At 35.4% G+C, this 26,357-nt stretch overlaps 1 protein-coding gene and 1 long non-coding RNA gene across 3 annotated transcripts; one reads left to right on the top strand and one right to left on the bottom strand.

The window, feature by feature from the left end:
* Positions 1–7,612: 7,612 nt before the first annotated feature.
* Positions 7,613–8,593, bottom strand: LOC127630303 (uncharacterized). Its single transcript, XR_007968845.1, has 3 exons — positions 8,413–8,593; positions 8,030–8,127; positions 7,613–7,781 (listed from the first exon to the last, which is right to left on the bottom strand). It is a non-coding gene; the product is annotated as an uncharacterized LOC127630303 (long non-coding RNA).
* LOC127630301 (arsenite methyltransferase-like) lies at positions 8,146–25,862 on the top strand. 2 transcript variants are annotated; one of them, XM_052107812.1, is made up of 11 exons: positions 8,146–8,252; positions 9,607–9,737; positions 9,848–9,998; positions 10,325–10,461; positions 10,572–10,641; positions 10,745–10,826; positions 12,647–12,778; positions 13,035–13,177; positions 13,351–13,473; positions 13,622–13,700; positions 24,664–25,862. In XM_052107812.1, the coding sequence occupies exons 1-10, from the start codon at positions 8,223–8,225 to the stop codon at positions 13,697–13,699; spliced, it is 1,077 nt and encodes a 358-aa protein (XP_051963772.1). In that variant the 5' UTR covers positions 8,146–8,222; the 3' UTR covers position 13,700; positions 24,664–25,862. The 2 variants fall into 2 exon arrangements, with proteins under 2 accessions (XP_051963772.1, XP_051963771.1); XM_052107811.1 differs by lacking the exon at positions 24,664–25,862 and having other exon boundaries at positions 13,622–17,438.
* Positions 25,863–26,357: the final 495 nt, after the last annotated feature.

The raw sequence follows: 26,357 nt of genomic DNA, 5'->3' as shown, positions 1-26,357 counted from the left end.
TTGTCACAGGAAATGGAGGAGAAAAGACAAAATCCCTCACCTTCTGCTCACTCACTTGTTCATACATTTAGTCACAAAAGTTTTTTCTAAGATAAAAATTTTGCATGAGAGCTATTAACACTCAAAGCTGGGAAAAGCACGTAATGCTGTTTTTGAATATATTTCTTTTATGTTTTTCTCAAAAACTAGGTCATATAATGTAGGCCTACACCTCCTTAATGTGTCTGAGTCAAAATTAGGGGGGTAAGGGGGCTGAAGTGTTAGCTGATGGAATTAACTTAAAGCAAAAGCAGGTTTTTGAGTTGTACAAGAGCATGATTCTTAAATGTATTTAGAGTTAAAAGTAAATAAAAAAAAGCTCAATTACAATATTTGTTTACAAAAAAATTGTTTAATATTCTTATTCTATTTTTTCATTGGTGTTGTAATTGTTAACGGTTATTTGCTCACAAGCCTATAATAAGCTGTTTACTAGCAGGTTTCATTGTGGGGCATGTTCACAAATGTCACAAAAGGTCAACGTCTGTTCAATGAACTGTATGTTTTTTTTTCCTGGGCAATACTAGTGGAATTGCTTGAAAGCTTTTTTGTAGCCAAGACTAAGATGTGTGCCAATGTAGAAATTCACTTAAACAACAACAACAACAAAAAAAAAAACTACCTTGAGAAATATATTAGTTGGATTAAAAAGTGTGACAAATAGGCCCAGACTCTATACCTCAACCTGAACAACTTGAAGATACTGTCAGAAGGGTCTGTAAAACAGCAGCATCACTGATTAAATGGAGGACACTCTTCCCATTCCTGCTGAGTTTCTTTCACAGATCCTCTCCCTCATAATTGGACAAGAGCTTGCGTGCATTTTTGATGGATCAAAGAAACTTGCACAGTTGGCATGAATTCGCTGAAGTGGAACAATACATATAAAGTGTGCTCTGCTTGGCTGATGATAGCTAATGACCCTTGTGCTTAAGCGGGAAATTCTAAATCATACCACAGATTTATGACTCTCTGAGCTCCTCACGTTCAATGCAGCTTCCTATCTTAAAGCTCGAGTGAGCCTCCCATCGCCAAAGTCTCCACCTAAAAAGTCACTAATCTTAAAGGGACAATTCACCCAAAAATGACAAATCTGTCATCATTTTCTCAGCCTCATGTTGTTCTAAATCCGTATGAATTTCTTTCTTTTGTGGAACACAAAAGGAGATGTTATGCAAATTGTTAGGCTCAGTCACCATCAGTGTTGGGTAAGTTACTCAAAAATAGTTATCAACTACAAATTACTAATTACTTATCTAATAATTGTAATCTGATTACTTGATGGAAAAGTAATCACATTACAAATTTCTTAGATTTTTAGTTACTTTATAAAAAAAATGAACAGAAATGTTTTAGTTTTTCCGCTCAATGGGCCTCATTCATGAAACTTTCTTAAATATGTAATTTATAATAAAATGGACCTTCTCGAAAAATTCACAAACACTTCATACTCTCCAGATTTGTTTGTAAAACATGCTGATGTGAATTCCAAACATTTGTAAAGATGGGGTGTGTGCATGTTCATTTGCAATTATCATAATCCACGCCCACAAAAACGCCATATAAGGAAGGCGCCAGACTAGCTTGTAAATGCTGTTTACACCTATGCTGAACAGTAATGAAATTCACAATGTAAAATGTTTATTTAGCAAGCACAAAAGCGTCTCAGAGAAAGTGAGGACTTACTGTCATCGCATGTATTTGCTGTCATATGACACTCTTTTTGTGAACAGTTAAAAAAGTCAATAAAAAGGGTTTGACATGAGTGTAAAAAATGTTCAGTTCACATCAGCAGGAGGATGTTCACAACCATTAAACTTCTCTGATTCAGTTTGCAACGCATTGCCAGCATCATTTGTGAAATAGTAAATCGTGATGGTAACAGTGATGTACTTGCAACAGGAAGAATCTTAACAGAAATTAATAGAATGCCTGAAAAGATCGAATCGCTGTATGATACTACAGATTTGCAAGCTACACACAGTGTGCGGGCTTTTCTATTTTTCCCAGTTGTTTTGTGTATGCTTCTGCCTGTGATGTGTTACTTTATTGGTTTAACAGCAATGGTATTGACCATACGTAATCAGCTGAATGCAATTTACCGATGCCTTTGAATTATGAAACCTAAATTATAGAGCTCATATATATAAAAATACAAACTGTCCAACCAGTCATGTTAGAGGGCATTAATTTTTATTTAGAAAATCATATGCAAACTGCATCTTTTCATTATCCTTTCACCCCATATCAAGCACTACTGCTGAAAACCAATACAATACCAATAAATGCAAGCATTTACATTTATGCATTTGGCAGATGCTTTTATCCAAAGCAACTTACAGTGCAATTATTACAGAGACAATCCCCCCAGAGCAACCTGGAGTTAAGTGCCTTGCTCAAGGACACAATGGTGGTGGCCGTGGGGTTAGAACCTGTGACCACCTGATTAACAGCCCTGTGCTTTAGCCACTACGCCACTTTTTTTATTTAATTTAATTTAATCAAAATGTAGCCATGACAGTTTGCCTGAAAGAACACAACACGTTCAGATGTCTTATGCACGATTTACACATGGTCAGTTTTGTTTGTATCAACTAATGTTTAGAAAATACAAAATATTTAATGAATCTGATCATTTGCATCAGTGCAACATTACGAATGATTTGCACAAAAATGAGTTCTGCTCTTGTTTCATGATTGAGGCCCAATGATTTCAAAATAATGTCTATATTTCCTCCTTCAATGTCATCTCATCAGCTGTCACAGAAGCAAACAGATGTAGGCCTACATATGAACGTTTTAAATGGTTTCTAAATAATATTTTGGAAATGTTACCTAAGTGATTTACTTAAAAGTAATTAATATTGAAAGTCAGTAACTGTAATCTGATTACTGTAATTTAAAATATAATGCACTGCACTAATTTTTGTCTACAAAAGTAATTAAATAACAGTTATTTATTACTTTGTAATCAGATTACAAGCAGCACTGGTCACCGTTTACTTTAATTTTTGGAAAAAAAGTTAAATGTTAATTAATGTTAATGGTGACTGAGGTTAACATTGTGTCAGACATCTCATTTTGTGTTTCACAGAAGAAAGTATATCATTAGGGTTTGGAACAACCTAAGCTTGAGTAAATAATGACAAATTTGTATTTTTTTGGGTGAACATCCCTTTAAGCACAGGACTTCACAGTATGCGTTTATGAATCTAGAAGTGAAAGTGTTCTCATTTTTTAATTCCTCTTTGTCTACCACGATGGCTAGTTCTGTTCAAATTTAGCAATGAAAAACATTTCATTTCCTTACTGATGTTCTTTTATCATGTGGCTTATTTATAAATTCATAACAAGGAAAAAGTATATGAGTGAGATAGATCATGCATATTCCATGTCTGATCAAACAAAAATGCATAAAAGAGATTTCATGTGACCCAGTTATGCCAATGGAAATGACATGAATATTTACAGTATATCACATTAGATATGCTAGATTGGAACAGAGAGAAAGAGATAGAGAAATACTGCTGAGAAGAATAGCTTTGCATAACGTCACATATTTTAGATCCAAGCAACATTTATCTAAAGATTTTGTATTCAGTATCTATTCATTTAACAGACATCGCACTGTACAGTCAATCTGAATGTCCGCAGTGAGTCAACACAGCAGGATCTGATACAATCTCGGTATACATTGTTCTTGTTCTGAAAGGAAAATAGCTAACCTTGAATGTGTTGCAATAGCTTGCTTTAACTAGGGAGTCAGAGGGGTTCATAAGGGCAGCAAAGGTTAAATGAGACCTCTGAGTTCGTATGCGTGTGTGCGTGTAGGACACAAAGTCGAACAGTAGGGTTTTGTTTGCCAAGGAGAAGGCTGTCTGTGTGACATTGTACACATTCCCCTGCTCTGACTTCCACTTTATTTGATCTTTCAAAGATTACCCTTCCCTTCAACTTCTCATAACCTTTAGTCTGGCAGTGAACCCTTCCCAGCGTAGATGTTTTTCAGGCTTGAACGTACAATAACCTCTTGCTTGCCTTGACTTCAGAAAAAAAGGAACAGAAATTAAACAAATAAGTCTGGAACCAAGACCGAGGTCAAGTTTTGGAGCTTGACAACTATTCGTTTGTCAGAGAACACAGAGGGGGTGGAAATGCCGCACAGAGAACATTGGCTTTGATGTCTTGTTCTGCGGTAGTGCGGTCATGGACTTAGAATAAAGTACAAAGGGTCACTGATTTAAAAAGCTGAGCTTTGATAAACAGTCAGGTTTAGTTGTTAACATAGTATTCAAATCGGATAGGAAGCATGTTTAATAGGCCTGAAATGGTCTAACTTTACAGCGGGTTTCAAGTTCGAGTCAAACAGTTCGAGACCACATTGAGAATCTGGAATTCAAAATGGAATTTAAACCTTGATATGAACATAATTTTGAAGAAAATTTAAAATAAAGGAACTGCATTTAAAAAAATGCATAAGAATGATTTAGTATTCTGCTCTCTTTTGGTCACTAATAAAATCTAAGCAAATTTGTGACCATCTTTACTGCAAAAAAAAAAAAAGGTAAGATTTTCTTTGCTTCCATTGAAGCACATAAGATGCTCCTTGGAACATTTTCAAATCATTCTGGGATAACATGGACAATCAGATTTTGCACTTTGTGGAGTCAATGCCAACTGGAGTGCATGCTATCATTAAAGCAGACGGGGGACATTTTTCAATAAAAATGATTTTAGATTACAAAAAATGCCAAACAGAAGTATTTTCAATAGTGGTCACAGACTTTTGGATCCCACTATTCACTATATATTGTATTTTTTTCACATACCAGTAATAGAGTATTACCATTTATTTAATTTCAAATACTATAAAAACCTGTATCTAATAGAACTTTTAAACCAACACCTTGAGATTAAATGGAGACCCATCTTTCTGACAGAGAATGTCTCGACTTGGACAATAAAGGCCTTTCAGACTCGTCCCACAGATATTTGCTTACCAGTGGGTGAAACCAGACATACTTGGACCACCCTTTAATCAGAGTACAGGCTGTTGTATGGTAAAAGACTCAGGACACTGAGGGCAGAGTGAGGTCACAGCTGACTGATTCTGCTTAATGTCAAGCAGGACACTGTGGGAAGAGTTTTCCAGTTCCACGCACACACAGGAGAGTAACAATGTCTGTATTCATCCCAGCATATCAGTCCTCTTCTTCACACTGTCTCTTAACTGTGCAAAGACATACACATACTACCAACCCCATGTTGCTAAACTCAATACTTTATACAGAATTACTGGAAAGTGATTCAGAGGGATGTTTTCATTTCCCTAGACACTAAATTTAACATTATCATTGCTGCCTTGCTCTGTTAGAAGTTCACAGTCTGACTCCAAAGGTGAAATCTTACAGGATTTGTCTAGATAATACTTTAAGGTTGCAGCTGATAGACACAGCATGCAAGAATGTAGCAAGATATTCATGGTGGTGGAGGACCAGGGCCGTAGCAAGGAATTCTGGGCTCCCTGACTGTATGTTGCTCTTGGCCCCTTACCTATTAAGAAATACATTTTTGAATTTGTTTTGAGCCCCCCCGTACCTTTGGGCCCCTAAAATCATTTCCACCTTTCAACTCCACATTTGGCCCTGTGGAGGACCAAATGTATAATGATCTTTAGAGGCACAGTGGTTGAGGCTCTGGGTTACTGACCAGAAGGTTGGGGGTTCAATCCCCAGCACCTTGAGCAAGGCCCTTGACCCTATCTGCTCCAGGGGTGCCGTATCATGGCTGACCCTGCACTCTGACCCCAGCTTAGCTGGGATGTGTGAAAACAAATAAATTTCACTGTATATATACGCAAACCATTATGTATAATGTGTGACCAAAAACATTCTAAATACAATTAATGTACTGCAGTTTTGAAGGAATCCCTGAAAGCAAATATTCAAAAATAACTTTTTCATGTAAAATATACAAAAAATGTTAAATAAAATGATTATTAGTGTTAATATTAAATTTACTAGGGCACAGTGCACCCAACTCAGTCTTCCCAACTCTAGGTGAATAACACTAATAGATTGCAATGTTTATTATTTCGACACTAATTCTAAAATGGTTGTAGACTTAAACAGCCGAAGAACTGAGCATGAATAGTTGAAACAAAACTTAAAATCACATCACGTGATTACCATTACTAGGTCTATGTCATAAGACTTTTAAGACTTTCTATGGCCATTGCAAAAAGGTTTATTGAAAATATGTACGCGGTGCGTCCTCTGGTGGTTAATCATGGTAAAACATTGCTTATGTCATTTCTGTAGGACCCGTTCGAAGCAGTTGACATTTTGGAATAAACTCGACAAAAACAAATCTAAATCACTTTATACCCAACCTTGCCAGTTCAGTGAGTAGTCTACGTGATAGATGACGACTATTTTATTTAAAAATACTGTATAAGGTGTAGAAAGAATATTGAATTCGTTTGGCGTTTCGTTGCATTCTGTGAAGGAACAAGTGTTTTTTTTAACTCCACTTTAACCCTTTTGTACATTGAAAAACCATATCATAATTACACTGTCCAAAAGACCATAATTCGTTTGAAATTAAATAATTTATTTCCCCAATTCAAGCTCACGTGAACAAAAACTACATTTATATACATGCATTTAAGTAGGGCCTACGTGACCAAGTTCCTTCGGACTTTGGCTGTTCCAGAGCCATATAAAGGAGAGTTGAGACAACGGAAGTTCTAAATGCTTGATCGTCACGTGATTCACGTAGACTTCAGATAGTTCCAGGAAGTGCTTTTGCGGTCATTCCAAACTGTTAGAGTAGAGTGACAGAACTGTGATTTCTGGTAATTAGTAGTCAATAAATGCATTTATTTTATATATTTATGTAACACACCGACATATGTATGTAGCATGAGTATGTTGTTACAGCGATGTTGTTTTTTAAAGATCAAATCAGCTAATATTTGAGGATTAGTGTTCGCTTACCGTTATTTGCCTCAACTTATTTCAGGCTAGGGTTTCTGTTGCCTTTTTATGTCACCTCATGTTCATTGTTTTCACTAATCTCATGGTAACTAATGTCATATTTATGACTTTTCAGATAGTACAGAGACAGGCTGGTGACAGGTGATTTCCAGCTCGCACCGCACAATGGGTCAATGAACTTAACTATAGTTACATAATGTAAAATTTAGTGAAATGAAGCTTATTGTTTACAATTCTTACAATTCTATATATAGTAATATAATTATTTATGTATTATAAATATTATATATCTAATGTATAATTCTTACAATACTTATTCATATACACAATATTTTCAGCTTTAAAACAACTTACGCATACTCGTATATAAACTGCCGTTCAAAAGTAATGAGGCTGAAAATTCAGCTTGGCATCACAGGAGTAAATTACATTTTAAAATACATTAAAATAGAAAACAGTTATTTTAAATTGTAATAATATATTACGATATTACTTTTTTTGTATTTTTATTCAAATAAATGCAATAACTATTTACAGCAATTCATGAATACATTTCTAATAAATAGCATGCCAAGCATTTTGTATGTGTCCTTTCTTTCATGTTGTCGTTGCATAGTCTTCACCATGGTTTGCTGTGCTGCATGGGGATGCTCCAATCGCTCAGAGAAAGGTGTGCGAATGTATGGCTTCCCCACTGACATGGAGAGGAGAAAAAAATTGTTGGCTCAAGTCAGCAGGAGCAATCTAAATATAAATAAAAAGTACAACAACAAAAAAATGTGTGAGGTATTTGCAAAGATTTTACAATTAATAGGGTGTTCGTTACTAACTTTATCCAGCTCCAATCCTTGCCTAATCTGTTAGTTATCCGATAACATCCCTTATCTCCTAATTTAATAACTCAACTATAAGGTTTTAATTTACAAGTTATTTTTATTTAGATGTACTGATAATATACAGAATAAGATAATATTATTCTTTAAACGTCTCACCTTTTAAAAGTGCGTCGCAAACGGTTTGTTCTGATGCATCTCTACGGTGTTTGCTGCTACTTCCGGGAACTATTGAGAGGCTCCACGAGCCGCCATTGCTGTAAAAAAACGTTCCATTGGAGTCAATGGAGTTGTCGCAACTCTCTATATATGGCTCTGGGCTGTTCAACAGGGTAAACCACACGCGTCACACATGTCTTCAGCGGTACACGACAACGTTAAGGTAAGTAGTTTCAACACTCTTTAACGCTTCTGTTATTTTTAAAAATAATGACACGTGATGTTGGGGTCAAAAATTACAGTTGAGTTCAATAGATTTTCGGTAAATTTACAGCACTTAGGCCTATCTATAAATTGTAAACTTGACAATTGCATTGGCTTACCTACATGTTTTCACATTTATAAAGGCTTCTATCATGGTAGCATTTGAACCGGAATGGCCTAATTGTGAGTTGTGGTACTACACCATGCACCTAATTGTGAGTTGTGGTACTACACCATGTACAATACATATACAGTAAGGATTTACAGTAGCCTACTTAAAATAATCGGATACTCGTCTGAAGGAAAAACAATCATGGTTTATATCATGCAACATTACAACCATAGATATATTGCAATACATATTATTGTACACAAAATACATTGTCAGCGTTGTCAAATCAATATTGTGCAGTTGAACTTGTGTGTGTTTGTGTGGGCGGGCGGGTTTGGGTGGTTTATGAGGCCATTTTTTATGTCACAAACTGGTAATTACAAGGGTATTATGCTATAAATATGGTTTATGGACATTTAGCACATTTATAGTGTCCCCATAATTCAAATTGCTTAAAAAACATGCTAAACTATGTTTTTTTTTTTTTAATGTAAAAATGCAGAAAGTTTTTTGTGTAGGTTAGATTTAGGGGATAGAATCTATAGTTAGTACAGTATAAAAATCATTACGTGTATGGAGAGTCCTCATAAGGATAGCAGCACTAACGCGCGCGCGCGTGTGTGTGTGTGTGTGTGTGTGTGTGTGTGTGTGTACTACACACAGTTTTGGCAGTAAGCAGGTCTGTGTATAATATCTGCAAATACTTACCCTATAAAGCTGTGCGGATCATATTTCATAAACGATTTTCTAAAAAATCTACATCATCAACATTATAAATATTTAGCTGAAACCCTGTTGTGTGCAGTGTATTAGACGTATTAGATGTACTCCCAGTGAACGTTTCTGTACTTCTGGACGTTTCACTGTTTTTAACTCTTAAACTGATAAAAAAATGACCCGAAGATAACAGGAGTAACACTGGCAGCGACGCGACAAACAAGAGCGCTTCCATTTTAATCAAGCAACGTTACCTGTTTTACAGTGTTTTTCTATGTAAATTAGTGCTAGACGAACGTATTTGACCACTGCACCGCATCTAATTTTCATGACGACGTGTCATGTTAAAAATAACTTTTTTTATAAAAAGTTTTAGAAACGTGTCTCGAGACACTTGATTTCTGTTGTGGTCGTTATGCTGCCTTGTTTCTTTGTTTGTCCATCCCAAAATTGCTTTGCAGTTCCGTCTTGTTATTTCTTGTAGAATTATTATGGCTCTCGTCTGGAAACGTCAGATGACCTGCAGACCAATGCTGCGTGTGTCATGCCCTCCAGGCCGCTACCCAAGAGCGCATGTGAAGCCCTAAAACAAGTCCACCCAGAGGTTTGTAAAAGGTAAATGTCAGGAAGATTGTGTCACAGACATCATTTTTGTCTTATTTGTTTCTGTAGCACATTATTTTGAAGGGATGCATTCAGTTAAGTGTATACAACCTATTCTGCAGGTATTTTGGTTGTGGTCTGGTTGTACCGGAGAAGTTGGAAGGATGTAAGGTTCTTGATCTGGGCAGTGGATCAGGCAGAGACTGCTATGTCCTCAGCAAACTGGTGGGGGAGAGGGGTCATGTCATTGGATTGGATATGACAGACGAGATGGTACTTCATCATATTTCCAACATTTTAACCAAGCTTGAGAGTAAATATGTCAGAGCATATTAGCCAGAACAAAGTTGTGCAATCATATTTGTCTAACTAGTAGATTAAAAGTAATATATATATATATATATATATATATATATATATATATATATATATATATATATATATACTTGTAAGAAGATGTCATACAGTATTTTGCATTAAAACATTACAAATGTGGCCACACCTGATGATAATCAGGTAAATCAACATAAAAGTGCAACAAAACTTTATATATTTAAACTACCACATGTCAATAACCTCTTTGTTTGCTCCATAATTAGATAGTTGCCTCACAAAAATATGTCCAGTACCATCAGGAGAAGTTTGGATACTCAAAACCAAACACCATGTTTGTGAAAGGCTACATGGAGCAGCTCAGTGATGCAGGAATACAGGACAACTCATTGGATGTAGTTGTGTATGTTCTTCATATGTTCTTTTCTTAGGTCATTTTTATATGTTTTCCATAATAGATATTATATTTGTAGACCACTAATCTGTAAAAAGGCCAATATTTATTTTTTCTAGGTCAAATTGTGTATTATGTCTGTGCCCAGATAAGAGAACTGTGATAAGCGAAGCTTACAGAGTTCTAAAGGTAAGATATATCTACAACATAGCAACTGATCATTTTAATCCCATAATTGTATTATTTAACAACGAAAACCTTTGCTAATTCTTACATTTTGCATATCTCATAGGAGGGTGGGGAGTTATACTATAGTGACATGTATGCAAGCAAAGTAGTTCCAGACTCTTTCAAGGAAGATCCAGTTCTGTGGGGTAAACATTGATATATTTATTTATATACAATTGTTTTTATTCTAACATTCCTTCATTTGTTACATTTTAAAACTTTAGAACTACACTGCATTCCTTTATGGTGTTGAAGGCTGCTGTTCTGAAAAAATGGCAACAAAACTTCATCAAAATAATGCATTGCATCCAGGGTTGGGAGAGTTACTTTTGAAATGTATTCCATTACAGAATACATGCTCTAAAATGTCATTTGTAATGTATTCCATTAGAGTTCTAAAGGGCAGTAATGTATTCTAAATACTTTGGATTACTTCTTCAGCACTGGCAGATTTTCTTTACTTGTTTTGACTATAAAAACTCTGCCAGTAACAGTAAGACAAAATACACATGTTAAAAATACATTCTCTGAAAAACCTAAATATCATATGCAGTGTTGTTTCTAAAGCAAGATAAAGCAAATGGATTGTTTTTAGATATTTTTACAGAAAAACAATAAAAATCATATGATTTTTGCACTAATATCAAAGGTTTAAGTAGAGAAAATAAATTATGATCTAACGAGAATTTTCTTGATAAAAAAAAAAATATGATCGTGCCTGGTAACCAGTGCATGAAAAATGGCAGAAATACCGTTTTAAGTTAGCATAAAGCTAAAAGTTCTAATGTTAATTCACACAATTTACAGAATATATTTCTATTTCTGTTGCTCCAAACTTACTTCAAACTCACTTTGCTGGCTGCTCTCATGAATGTTACACATCTTAAGAAAGTGTTTCACTGCTGTTCATACACTCTTTGGATTGCATCATTTATATGGATTTAGGGCTGAAACAATTAGTCGATGTTATCGCCAACGTCAACAATAAAAAATTGCAGACAAAAATTGTCATTGTCGAATAGTCTTTGATCTCATTTAACGTTATATGGGATCACATTAAACAGTAATGATGATGTGTGAGAGCAGCACTGCAGTTCACGACTGACTGAGCAGAGGAAAAATGACACAGCTCACAGTCCAGATGCACTCTAAACTTTCCAAACAGCTTCAGTTTAAGTAGATCACAAAGTACAAGGGAATTATACAAAAATGTTAAATACAGAAGCACTCTCATTGTGGAATAAGCAGAGTCTGAGTTTTTTAAAGGAAACACCCCAGTGTTACATCTTAAATGCAGTTATATTTATTGCGTTATAGCTTTATTAAAGTTCAAATAATACGGAAGCAGATCATGTAAATGGTGTTACATCTTAAATGCTGTTATATTTATTGCGTTATAGCTTTATTAAAGTTCAAATAATATGGAAGCAGATCATGTAAATAACTACAAACTCTAAAACTGGCATTTTTATGTGCGGTCAGCACCTCTTCTATGAGTTGTGCAAATGTCCCGATCTAAGGGGGAGAGATTGAAACTGCACCCGGCTGATGAACACATTGTCGCGGGAAATTAATTGAACACGTATATACAAAATACACGTATATTTAAGATTCATCCTCTTAAAGCAAGTCTAAATATCTTATATGTTGCTTCTCAAGTAATTGTATTTGTTTTAAGGATTTTTAGACAATTTTAAATGGAAAACAAGACAAAACACTTGATAACAATCGGATTTGCAGTGAAATTCTTTACTTAATTAAACTTAATAAAAAGTATTTTTTCCCTTTAATTCAGTGAATGTCATTTAGAGGTATTTTTTCCAAATGATTTGTAATACAAATGTTGTCTTTGAAATTTCTAAATTATGAATACATATGAAATGTAACGACCATGCAAGCATGCATTAGATTTGGGCTTAACTAAGGATGATATAAGTACCACCAATCGAATACATGTTCATATCAGGTGAGGGAATGGCTGGCGCCCTCTACTGGCAAGACCTCATTACTCTGATGAAGGACAAAGGCTTCAGCACTCCCCATCTGGTTGCAGGCAGTCACATTGTGGTTCACAACCCAGAACTTCAAAGAAAGACAGGTAACCTATTTATTTATCTGTTGAAGGATTGAAACAATCAAATTGGAAAAAAACATATAACTGCTGTATAGTTGTTTGCTTTGTTGTTGTAGCTTGGCCATTTGCCATCTCATTTCTCTCTAATTTTGTGTTTGGTAACAGTATTCTGTATTTGAGCTGAACTACATTTCTTTGTGTTCCATATACTGTATATATACCATATTTGATGAGGCAGATGTTACATAGTTGTGCATTGACCGATGATGTCTCGCTATAGGTGATGTTAAATATGCATCTGGAACCTATCGGATTTTTAAACTGCCTCAAAACATCATCAAAACCAAAGCATTGGTCACATATAAAGGCACAGTGCCTGACTGCGCTGACTGTTTTGAGTTTGATGCCTCTCATTTCTTCAAGGTACATTACATTAGCTCCAAACTTAATATATCTGCTTGTTCATAAAATTCTTAATATATTTGATAGTTGCCATTTTTTACTTTTTTGTGAGTTTTGGAGAATCACTTTCTGCTTGATTTAAAATAGTTATGACAATTCTCCGTAGTCATTTCTGCTGATTGTGTGATGTGCAGACAAATGTTCCAGTGGAGGTGGATGCAGACATGGCCGCCATTCTCCAGAACACCCGTTTCTCTGCTGATTTCAGTGTCACAATTTTAGATGCTCCAGACCCAAATCTGTGCAGCTCTTCACAGGTAAATCTACAATGTTGTACATAGAGTCAATCTTTTGCCATTTTTGTTATATACAGATTGCTTTACAAGTTGTGATTGTCTTTACAACTACATAGAAAAAAGACCTAATAAGGAATTGCTCTTACTTAAAGTTTTCACTTTATCCCAGTTCTGCCACCTTAGCCCGTTCCTTCTTGCGGATAGACTGGGCTCCTCTGTGAAGCAGTGCTCGAAGACAGGACACTGAGGTAATTGTGGAGGGTCCGGTAGATCATGTGATGGCCAGAACAATTGAGAAGATCATGAGAATATTGAGTGTCACAAAAGATCTTCTTCCAAATGGTTTCTTAAGTTAATTATTGTAAAATTACTTTAAATGTTCCAATCACAAAAACAGCAGCTTTAAAGGGATAGTTCACTCAAAAATTAAAATTATCTCGTGAATGTCTCACCCTCATGCCTTTCCAGATGTGTATGACTCTTTTGCAGAACACAAATGAATATTTTCAGAAGAATATTTTAGCTCTGTTGGTCCATACAATGCAAATAAATGGTGACCAGACATTTGAAGCTCAAAAAAATACATTATGCCACAGTAAAATTAATCCATATGACTCCAGTGTTTAAATCTAACTTCAGAAGCGATTAGAGCTGCATGATTCTGGATAAATTGAGAATCACATTTGTTTTGCTTAGAATAAAGATCACGATTCTGAAGAAAAAGGCTTATTTCAGTGATTTACAAAACCTGGACATAAGGGTATTAAACAAAGTAACATATAATTTACTAGAGGTTCTTACAAATTGTTCTCTGCTTCAGTCTATGCAAAATATGCAATTAAAAAGCAAAACGAGCAGGAAAAAGTTTCATTAACAGTTCTATGTTAACTTGATATTGCACTTGTAAGCAAATATACTAATACTAAAACTATACTATACAAATATACTAATATACTGTTATTTTACCAAAGGTTAAATTATTAGGGTTAAATATTAATATTAACAATTTAAATTAAAACAACGAGGTCTTCAGTGTTTCTCTTGTAAAACTTGCTTCAAGCTTGTACAGGAATTATTCAAGAGCCAGTAATTAAACAGAAAACAGAGTAACTGTGTGATTATTAGATCTACATTAATACAGATTTGATGCAGTAAGAATGTCTGAATGCCTACAACAGACATCATGCAGCTTATATACATTTAGACATCACACAAATCTAACATTTTGAAATATTTGTCATGTCTGCTAATATATTAACGGCTGTGTTTGCTTTAATATCTCGTCAAGACAGAGCAGCTTTAATCTTGTCTGCTTACACTAGTAATTCATTAACAGCTATGTTTACATTAATATCAGCTAAAGAGGTTTTATTAAAAGCAGTGCAGTTTTTCATGCAGGCGTGCTGCATTCATCACAAGACAGAAGCGCACGTGCAGACACGCATGTGAGCGCTCGAAAGCAGCCAGCTGTGATCAAACAGGAGCGCTGTGTTTTTTTAGATGCCATATAAAGTTTATCAACATTTAAATATGCGTCTTGAAGTGAATTTCAAATTTAAATTTGACTGCCTTATAAATGCATGCCACTGGAACGTTAATATACATTGCAGAATCATTGTCATTTAGAAATTAGATCACGTGGGTGTCTGAATCGAGTTCTTTATCTTTTAACGATTAATCGTGCAGCACTAGAAGTGATATAATAGTAGTTGGTGAGAAACAGATCATTATTTAAGGCGTTTTTTTCCTGTAAATATCCACTATTACTTGCACATTCTGAAAGTGAAAGTGGAGATTAATAAAAAAAGGATTGAAATATTGATCTGTTTCTCACCCAGTGTGCATTGCTTAAGAAGACAGATTTAACCAATGGAGTCGTATGGATTACTTTTATTCTGCCTTTATTAAGATTTTTGGAGCTTCAGAGGTCTGGTCACCATTCACTTTCATTGTGTGGACCTACAGAGCTGAAATATTATTCTAAAAATCTTTGTGATCTTCAGAAGTAAGAAAGTCATACACATCTGGGATGACATGAACGTTAGTAAATGAGAGAATTTTCATTTTTGTGTGAACTATCTCTTTAAAATAAGTTATAATAATTATTTTATTTATATTATTAATTTAAGAAGAGACAGCACTTCAATCATTGGTAAAAGCCTTTAACAACAAAAACAAGTTATCCACTTTCAGATATTCAAGGATTAATCAAGATCTTTGTCAGTGCATTTGCACTGAATTTTAAATCTAAAACAAATGATAGTGCTGTAGCTGTCTGGCTCTAAAATAAACTACATTGGCCTTTATTTCTTTGGTGTGATTATAAACCAGCTGAAAGTATATTCTATTTTGTCTATAATACAGCAGAGGTGACTTCCCTAATCACATGATACACTGTGTCTTAAAACATGTATACTGAGCACAATCAGCCGGCTGAATGATCTGCAGGCTTCTCAGCAGGAGATTATCATAAATTCTGTTTTAGGAATATTCTGGGTTCTATACAAGTTAATCTCAGTTGAAAACATGTGTGGTATAATATTGATTACCAAAAAAAAAAATGTTTTACTTGCCCCTCATTTTTTCAGCAAGTATTGATGCTGACTACCACCCCTGGAGTCATGAGTTCAGGGTGTGCTGAGTGACTCCAGCAGGTCTCCTAAGCCAGTGTTTCCCAACTTTTTTCTTCCACTGCACACTAAACTAAAGTTTTACAACTAAAAAATTCTATGGCACACCACTATCCCAACCACAGTGGTTGGGCAACACTGTCCTAAGCAACCAAATTGGCCCGGTTGCTAGGGAGGGTAGAGTCACATGTGGCAGCCTCCTCGTGGTCACGATTAGCGGTTCTCACTCTCAATGGGGTGCATGTTAAATTGGGCATGGATCGAGGAGAGTAGCATGAGCCTCTATGCAGAGTCTCCACATTGTCATGCACAACGTGCCACGTGGTAAGAGGCACGGATTGACTGTCTCAGAAGCGGAGGCAACAGAGACTTGTCCTCCGCCACTCGGATTGAGGTGAGTAACCGCACCACCAAGAGGACCTACTAAGTAGTGGGAATTGGGTATTAAAAATGTAGAGAAAAGGGGATTAAAAAAAATTAATTTAGATTAAAGTGAGGCAATTACAATAAAAGTGAATGGAATCCGCAAATGTTAAAATGCTCACTATTTCAAAAGTATAGCCACAAGACATAAACAATATGTGTGTTAACATAATTTTAATTTGATAAAATTGCATACTAACCTTTTTTTTGTGTAAAGATAGAGCAATTTTACATGACGATGTGATGTCAACAAAACGTAAAATCTTAAAATGACTGTAAACATTACAATTTAAACAACTTTACAGATCAAATAATACACAAGTTTTAATAGAAGAATTAATGTAAGTGCTTTTATTAAATTATAAGCTTCACATTTCTGCCTTTAAGCCCCCCTAAATTTGCCCCATTCACTTCCATTGTAAGTGTCTCACTGCAACTTTGATTTTTTGCTCTCTTTTTTTAAAGAAAAGGATGGACGAGTCGAAATTATAATTTTTTGTTGTAATCAACATTGTGCCACAAATTATGTCTATTGAGCTAAACTTGTAATGAACCCGAAATATTCCTTTTAAAATGTTTATATACTGTACGGTACTGCATATTGAGATTAAATGGCATAGTCACACAGTTTATCATCACTGTGTTAAATGAGTCTATCAGCAGCTAATAGCAGATCAGCAGATCAGCAGATAATCATTAATTTAGCTCCATGCTTCTTTATTTAATTCCCAAAATTTTGTCACATTAATTATGTACTTATTCACAATTTTTCTTCCATTATATTGTAAAAATACTATTAATAAATGTAATTAAAATGCACAATTATTACAATTTAAATGTTCAGTGATGTTTATTAAACATGTTATTAATTTACAATTTCATATTTTGTAATGGTTTAATAAAAATAAACATTATTTAAAATAAACTGTCCAGTTGCCCTGCAAAAAGAGGAATGTTCTGCTTTGATAATTTTTTACCAGTCTGATTAATTAATTAAACAATTGTTTTCCCAAACCACTCCACTCTAAACCACGGGCCTTTTTACATTTGACAGACAGTCATATATACATTTAGATGTGAGATGACATTGAGGCTATTTCTATGTGGGGAAAGGAGTTCATTTCACTTTTGATTTCTCGTATTCCTAAAAGCCACGTGATGCCCTTTAATAGCAAGCTGTTTGATAATGACCATTGACGAGTTTCTTGATGTCATTCCCAGTAATTCTGTTGAGAAAGTCTTTGCCAGTAAAAGCAGTTTCTTCATTCTATTATTACTGTGCCCCTTTGCACGTTACAGAATGCTAATTATAACAGTGCTAACAGTGTTAAAATCCATCTTAAAGACTTGAGTAATTTTTTATCAAAAAGTGCTTTATTTTATTGAATCAAAGGCTATGTTCAGATTGCAGGCAAATCGATTTTTTATCAAATCAGATCTTTTCAGGCAGGCTGTCTGCACTATTAATTGCAAGTAATCAAATAGGATTTGCGCATTCAGACATAACCAACCAATCTGTATGGGTTGCTTTGGTAACGACGAAGGCGTACCCACGTGACGACGCTTTCAAAGCAGATGCGGGAAAAATGTAGGTGCATCATCTCGCTTTCCAAATAAGCGCCATGTCCAGTCACGGTACAGAAATTCTGCAGAACTGGTGATTGTGATGTTCCGTGCTGCAGTCACTGATTTTTGACGTCATCGTTGTGTGTCGCGTTAAGAGTTTTTGGGTGGATATGGACATTTTTATCAGAAAGAAAACCAAATCTATATTCAAACTAGATAATTTTTATATATGTATATATTATTCCAATGAAAATAACAATAATAACTTTATTTTTCTGGTGCAAATTTTTATTATTTTGGGGAAGTTCCACATACATAAAAAGAATTGGTCAGGGTCCAAGCCAAATTTCATTCATTTTCTCCAGGAGATCAAGAACTACAGCACCTGTTTGGAGAATATTGTCAACAAAAAAGCAAAAAAGACTTGTAGTATTTTTCGTGGTTATCTTTTTGATTAAGGAATTAACATTTTGTACACTCCGGTATTTTCTGTATATATTTGTATAATGTTGTATATTATGTTCTGTTAATAAAAAAATGTAAATAATTAAAAAAAAAAAAAAAACAGCCAGAACATCCAGACTGAGACGCATCTGAAAAAATCTGATTTCAATCGCATTTGAAACCACCTCCCTGGATATGCAAAAAATCTGATTTTTATGGCCGTCTGGACAAGGCCTCAAAGATATTCAATGTGTCACTTGGTTGAACATGCAAAAAACAAATCATTGACATTTAACGTGTTTGACTCTAGGTGGCAGCACATTCCTCAAAATGTGTTTTTCTCCACTCAGTTATTTTAAGTCCATTTTATGGTGCTTGTGCAGAACCAATACGAGTAGACAATGAAAACGGCATAAAGCAGTAATCATTTTCCAAGTTCAGTGATTTGAAAAAGCAAATTAACTGCACAGAAATACCGCCCAGGAGATCAATGCACATATTTTTTAATCTCATTTATAGTAATTTACTTAAAAGATTAGTTCACCCAAAAATGAAAATTCTGTGATTTTCTCATCCACATGTTGTTTCAAAACTCTTTTTCATGGAACACAAAAGTAGATGTTAGGTAAATGTTAGCCTAGTTGAGCATTTGAAAGCAGCCGGCTATGATCAAACAGTGCACAGGAAGTGAACTTAGTCAGATCTTGGTAATGTCGTCATTTTTTGTAGATACCATATAAAGTGTACATTTTAGTCTCTATTCACTGTCATTACATCTATATTCTATGAAATGAAAGTAAATATTGACTGAGGCTAACATCCTGCCTAACATTTCCTTTTGTGTTTCACAGAGGAAGAATAAGTCATAAAGTACAATGATGACAGAATTTATGCAAAAACAAAATAGATGAAAAATTGTATGATACAAATTCCTACTTTGGTTTGGTTAGATCCATCAAACGTGCATTACACTGCGGTATTTAGAACAGTGCACATGACAAATGTAACTGCACAGGTTTATTTCATTTGGATTCCAGGTATAGATTAAGTCTCAGTCATATATCTCTCGAATGTGCTTATATTGGACTACCCTTCTATCTGAAACTGCCATTAAAAAGTGCCCAGAATTCTACTCTGGGCTCTAAGAGGGAGTGCTGTGATATTTAAAGTTGTGCAGAGGAAGCAGGTGTGGTGTAAATGTAAACAGCGCCGAGGACCGGCGCTTACTGTCCTCGTTTCACCTCTCTCAAAGTGCTGGGCTTCTACCGTATGCCCAGAATGTATCCCATTACTCTCAGCCACTTAATGTTTGACGATATCCAGAGCTAAAAAGCCTCTACTGTCAAGAGACACTGTGAATGGAAGAGATAGATTCAGTGTTAAATACCACACACTGATTCCAGCACGGCACACATTTTCTGAGCTTGTTCGTGTATTGGATTACAATGACGTAAACTGTGTGTTGTTCAAGTGCATTGATAAAAGGCACCGTGCCTTGACATGTCATCAAAGGTGAGTCTCACATTTATGAGCAACTTCCTGGACACAGATTAATGCCAGTGCTAAACTAAACTGACCAGGATTTCCAAATGAAAATCTTTCTGAAAAGCTTTGACAGTTTAAAGTTCAACCTACAGTAGTCTCATAGAATTGCTATTACAAAATTTTTGCAAACTGACTTTTACGTGTCACCTTCTATGTTTACTGCAGTTTCCTGGTGAAATTAACACTAGAGGTGCTATAACAACTGTGCGTTTTATTCACTGTCACACAAATCATGACTACAAAAGCTGATTATGACTTTATAAACACTTATTTTTCACACTATTAATCACACACTGCTATGTTATGATATTGAAACACTTCATTTGAAAAACTATAAATTTGAACTCTTGTATTACAGACTTACCTACATTTACACACTTAATCTGCCGTGGTGGTGGTGTAATGGGCTAAAGCACATAACTGATAATCAGAAGGTCACTGGTTCGATCCCCACAGCCACCACCATTGTGTCCTTGAGCAAGGCACTTAACTCCAGGTTGCTACGGGGGGATTGTCCCTGTAATAAGTGCACTGTAAGTCGCTTTGGATAAAAGCGTCTGCCAAATCCGAGTAGCTTGCACTTTAACTCACCTCATAGAGTGTTGTACTTTAAACTCGGACAACTGCATTTAATATATACTTTTTGGGGAACAAATTACTTTTAGAGTAGGTTTAAAAGTAGGTACTTTTTACTCTCACTCAAGTACATTTCTAATTATATTTTTTAAACTATTACCTTTTTATATTGGCCGGCATTCCTGTCGTTACATTACTGGGTTTAATTTTAGTTAATGTGTAATTTATTGAATGGGACTTTTACGAGATTAAAAAAAACAGCTGCGCATGCTGTCAGAGACTCACTCAAGTCGTGCAAACATCAAACTCTTCAAAGTGAAACTTTTCGCTCTGCACAGTGAAAAACAATAGTTCATCATGCAATGCCTTCATTTAACACCAAGACAAGCTGATATTTCAATATTAAAATCTCAGCTTCAACTCAATGCTAACTAATGATTGGCTCTAATGCTAACGCAGGCTTTTCTGTGTAATGTGATGATCATTTTTCAGGGTGATTCTGGGCTCTTGTGACATCAGTTTTTAAGTGTACATTTTTAAATCAGTCCATTAATATATCAGTGCGCTTTGTCCCGCATGTCATGAGCAGTATTAACACATTTACAGGAAACTATTTCAGCTACTTAGGGTGGATTAACTGTATAAATCCATGTAAACATTCAAGTTAAGTGTAAATGCCTTTTGCTCTGCCGTTTGCGTGATTGACAACTGGAGCGTGAACCGACAGCATTTTTGCGCATGCACAACGAGGGGCATGGGGCACGCACTTGAGAGATGTGCTTGCCTGAGGTGATTGTATGGAGAAGAGAGTAGCTGAGTCCGAAATCATTAATTCGCTGTTTCCTATATAGTGAATGGCAGTGAGTGCACTATATCTCAACAGTGAGTGTACAAAATGAGTGCGTGAATTTGGATGCTGACGTATAAACAGAGTGTCTGAGCTCTGGGTTGTCACAGAAACATCACATATGAACTTGGACCTTACTTGTTATTCTTAATAAAAACATATCAATACAATAAATCTTCATTCTTTTTGTCATTTTTAATATATACTATGTGTTAATATAAAGAGTTAACACATTTGTCAAATAAAGATTACATTTTCAAATGTATCTGTATGTTTTGCCTCTCTGTATTTTATGTTATTTTAATCAAGCAATGATTTATCAAAAAGTTAATTAATACTGTCAGCATGAAATAAAACATTGCAGGAGTGAAGGAAGCAGTAAACTCCCAGCTCATACATCTTCCCCGTGGTGGATTGTGGGCAATTAGCCATTGTCGAGTGTACATCAAATGTACACTTGAAATTAGAGTGCGTTGTAGGTAAGAATGAGAGAATAAAAGTAGGGAAGAAGTGGTTCACTCAGAATTCAGACACTTCTACAAAATGGCAGACACTCGAAGTAGTGCACTATATAGTGGATAGGGGGCAGTTTCAGACACAGCGAGTGTTCCACGACTGGAGATGGTGCTCTATGCACTAGGCTGCGTACTCTGAATTTAGAGAGTCGTGGTACTGCTGTACAGAACTAATGATCTAAACTTTCGACACTGAAAATTGTAACTACACTGAAATAAGAATCCACACAGGACTTTAAAAGCTATGAAACAGCGAAAGTAGGCAGTAATAAAGCACAATCTTGCTTTGGTTTAAATATCAGCATTATATATCATGTTCTTGTAGGACATTTTCACCATAATAATTAATCGAAAGGTTTCCAAACCTCTCTTCTTATTGACAAATTCATCCAGGTCTTACTAGAGCCCTTAAAGGGATAGTTCACCCAAAAATTTAAATTCTCATTATTTACTCACCTTCATGTCATGCCAGATGTGTATGACTTTCTTTCATCTGCTGAATTCAAATGAAGATTTTCATAAGAATTTCTCAGTTCTTTTGGTCCATGCAATATAAGTGAATGAGTGGCAACATTTTAAAGCTAAACAAAATCACATAAGTCAGCATAAAATCAATCCTTAAGACTCCAGTGGTTAAATCAGTTTCTTCAGAAGTGATATGATAGATGTGGATGAGAAACAGAGAAACAGATCACTTTCACATTCTGCTATGCATATCGCCCCCTGCTGGGCAGCGAGAAGAATGTCTTTCAAAAAATGAAAATATTGATCTGTTTCTCACCCACACCTATCATTTGCTAAAATCACCTAAATTCACTGGAGTGGTGGTGGTGTAGTGGACTAAAGTACATAACTGTTAATCAGAAGGTTGCTGGTTTGATCCCCACAGCCACCACCATTGTGTCCTTGAGCAAGGCACTTAACTCCAGGTTGCTCCAGGGGGATTGTTGCTGTAATAAGTGTAAGTGCTTTGGATAAAAGCGTCTGCCAAATGCATAAAATGTAAATGTAAATTTCACTTCTGAAGATATTGATTTAACTACTAGAGTCTTATGATTACTTTTATGCTGCCTTCATGTGCTTTTTGGAAAATCAACATTTTGGCCTGCATAACTAATAATCTTCTAAATATCTTAATTTGTGTTCTGCAGAAGAAAGGAAATCATCCATATCTGGGATGGCATGAGAGTGAGTAAATGATGAAAGAATACAAAGTTTTGGGTGAACAATCTCTTTAAAGTGATAGCTCAACCATAATTTAATATTGTGTCATCGTTTCCCTACCCTCATGTTGTTCCAAACCCGTGTGACCCTTTGTATTATGTGGAACACAAAATGTGTTTAACAGAATGTTAGGGACTGACAGTCTCGGTCATCATTCACTTTCAATATATAAATATATATAAAAAGAAATTCACTGAAAGTAAGTAGTGACTCAGGCAAACATTCTGTCTAATATCTCCGTGTTGCATGAAGAAAGGCAGATGGGTTTGAAACAACATGATGGTGAATGATGACAGAATTTCCATTAATAATAATTCTGTAATACATGTTAAATGTGTATTATGAAATGGAATATTGCGGAGTAAACATCTATTATGTTATTTGTGAAAGTAACGAGTTCCTCACTATTTCAGTACTCTTTTAGTTGGATACTTTTTTACTCTTACTCAAGTAATTATTTATGTTAGTACTTTTACTTCTACTTGAGATTATCATTATTTTTTTTAAGTAATTGTACTTTTACTTGAGTACAGTTTTTGGCTAAAATACCCACCTCTGGGTTTAGGTTAAAATTTTAGGTTCGGGAGGTATGTTTTACTCAATAAACCTCCATTTAATATTCACCTTAAAATCCTTGTCTGATTATGAAACCATTTCACTTAATTTTGGTGCCCCAGATGGCAGCCAAACGTGTAATAAGGCACGTAATTACGTGGTTGCTTACACATATTGCGGGATTTCCAAAGTGAAATGTCTATTGTGTGGCATTAAAAGTGATTTAAATATAATATATAGGTTTTTAAGATTCATGCTCTATTGAGTTTAATTCAACAAAACCCTCACTATCCTGAACATTAAACACAAACGATGATGTCATAAAATGCAAATGTGACATAAAACCCTAAATTTGTGGTGCATCTGTGACACTTTCAGATCACGTGTCGACTTGTATGGTCTCCAGGATTCGTGCATCAGTCCTTGCATTCGAATAAACTTGTAAATGTAGTTGGTTATGTATCGTCTTAAGAATACAAGAATGCAAATTTGAATAATAAAAGTGAGCATTAATGTCATAAGATAGCAATGTGTGAGTAACAAGGCGAAAAGTGTTAATGAATTGATAATCTGCTGGTGTACTTGTGATTTGAATGTGAATAAAAGTAGTTGTTTTTGCTACTGTAGTGTTCATTTCATCAGGAAACTTCCACAATACCTACATTGAGCAATGTGAAAATCATTTTGCACATAAACTTGATTCTATGAGACCAGGTTGGCTTATCAAAATGTTACATCCCTGGACATATTTAAGTGTATTTTTTTATAGTTTTGTTTTCACTGTTCATTTGTTTAAATAAATCATGGATGTATGGCTTTGGCTTTGTTGCAATTGTGGGGGTTTGCTTTGTTTTTCTGCTTTTCTCTCCCTCTCTCTTCCATGCAGGTTGCTCAATATCCAGGTGTCTGCAATAATGATTGCAATCACTCCTCTGTCAGGATTGGCTGGTGGGGAGTGTGAAGCAGAGTAAAGCCCAGGCAGATCTCCACTGCAAGGAGCTTCCCTTCCCTCATTCCAGATGGTTGTTGTTGCTTTTGCATATTGTAGCTGATCAAGGTTGTAGTTGTTAAAAGTTGTTGTTACAGGTCATTGTTGTAAGTAAACTGTTGCTCTTGTAAATTGAGGGGTGATCTCATTCAGTTAATTTTTTTTAATAATTTTTCTGTATCTTTGACTAAATAAAAGTATGTTGTTTGGGTTTTAAAGCAGTTTTTGAGTGCTGGGATGGGAGAAGGGAACCCCATGCTTTTTGTTACTCCTTCCCCAACCCTAGACTCGGGTGAAATGTATCAAAAGATACAAATACAGTTTTTAAAAGTAGCGGTCAAAATTTACTTGTCCAAAAAAAAATATCCAAGGGGGCTGAATAGGCATGATGCCTCTGCTTCTAGTGCAACACGACCAGAGCAGCACTAAATCCTACAAGAGCTCAACACTGTTGCAGAATGGGTGTGGGGACTTAGTGAAGAGGAAAAATAGACCAGTGCTCTTGACCTGCCCTCAGCCCTGCTCCCACAGAGCCTGACCTGCAAAAGAGGCAGAGAGATATCTTACCCATGCTGCTTGACTAGCCAACCAAGATCAAACGCACTCACGACTCCCCTCCCCTCTTGTCCCAGCCAGAAGCTGATTGAAGTGATTCATGACCAGGTCGTGACCCCTGCGTGCCAGGCACTGGCTGAGGAGAGACAATCATTTTTCCTAAGCTGGTTTCGCAGACTTGGACTGAACCCTGTCATTATCAGGGCATTTCACCTTTACTGACTATAAATTATGCTGTTTCCTTTTTCACTCACCTGCTTTTCCTTTTTGTTTTAAGATCTATTTTGGGGCGATTTAATTCTCAGTTTTGAGGTCAACGTGAAATGGCTTTCACAACCCATTTTACTTATGAAATATTACCTATTTCTGAGTGAAATAACAGGACTTCATTTTACTGATTGGGCATTGGTCACATTGTGAAAAGTTGTCTCTATAAGAAATGTGTTTGGAGGGGAGAGATTGAAAAAATAAGGTGGAACAAGTTAGAATATTTTGTTTAAAGATTACGAACACAATACATATTTTGCCTTTTAGAATAACATGCACAAATTAAATCTTCATAATAAAACATGGACTATGTATTAAGAAAATAAATATGGGCAATATTGGTTTAATTTTGACTTGAAGTGTGGTAATTTGGGGATCGTTTGTAGTATTGCATCACAATGCACGTCACTGAGCTGCCACAATGGCCATCATCATGCAAACCTATAGCTTCCTAATGTGAAATTTTATGTTAAAATGCTGATGCTAGAAAAGTGTTAATAATAATTATTGAATTTATTCCAAAATTATTCATAAAACTCATAAGATCTGTCTTTATACATTCACAAATATATTTAGATAAAGGTTTCTAATAAACGCGCTGATGTATTGATTTTGCTTTGATCCCTTTAGATCCACTGATAAGCAAATAGTTTTGTTCTTCACTATCTGCCTTTTGTGACATTGTTCACGTCACAGAAGCCTCTTTATTTCTTTAATGTCCTTTCGTGTAGTCAGACTACTGTGAGTACACATATTGATTCTCGTTATAC

Source organism: Xyrauchen texanus, chromosome 36, assembly GCF_025860055.1.
Source record: "Xyrauchen texanus isolate HMW12.3.18 chromosome 36, RBS_HiC_50CHRs, whole genome shotgun sequence".
NCBI lineage: Eukaryota > Metazoa > Chordata > Actinopteri > Cypriniformes > Catostomidae > Xyrauchen > Xyrauchen texanus.
The sequence above is the reverse complement of the archived record's forward strand: the minus strand, read 5'-3'. Positions and strand labels throughout refer to the sequence as shown.

Coding starts and splice junctions, on each gene's coding strand:
- LOC127630301 (XM_052107812.1), top strand. CDS start 8,223: ATGTCTTCAGCGGTACACGACAACGTTAAG. Junction 10,462..10,571: donor AACTCATTGGATGTAGTTGT/GTATGTTCTTCA, acceptor TATTTTTTCTAG/GTCAAATTGTGTATTATGTC. Junction 12,779..13,034: donor AGAACTTCAAAGAAAGACAG/GTAACCTATTTA, acceptor GTCTCGCTATAG/GTGATGTTAAATATGCATCT.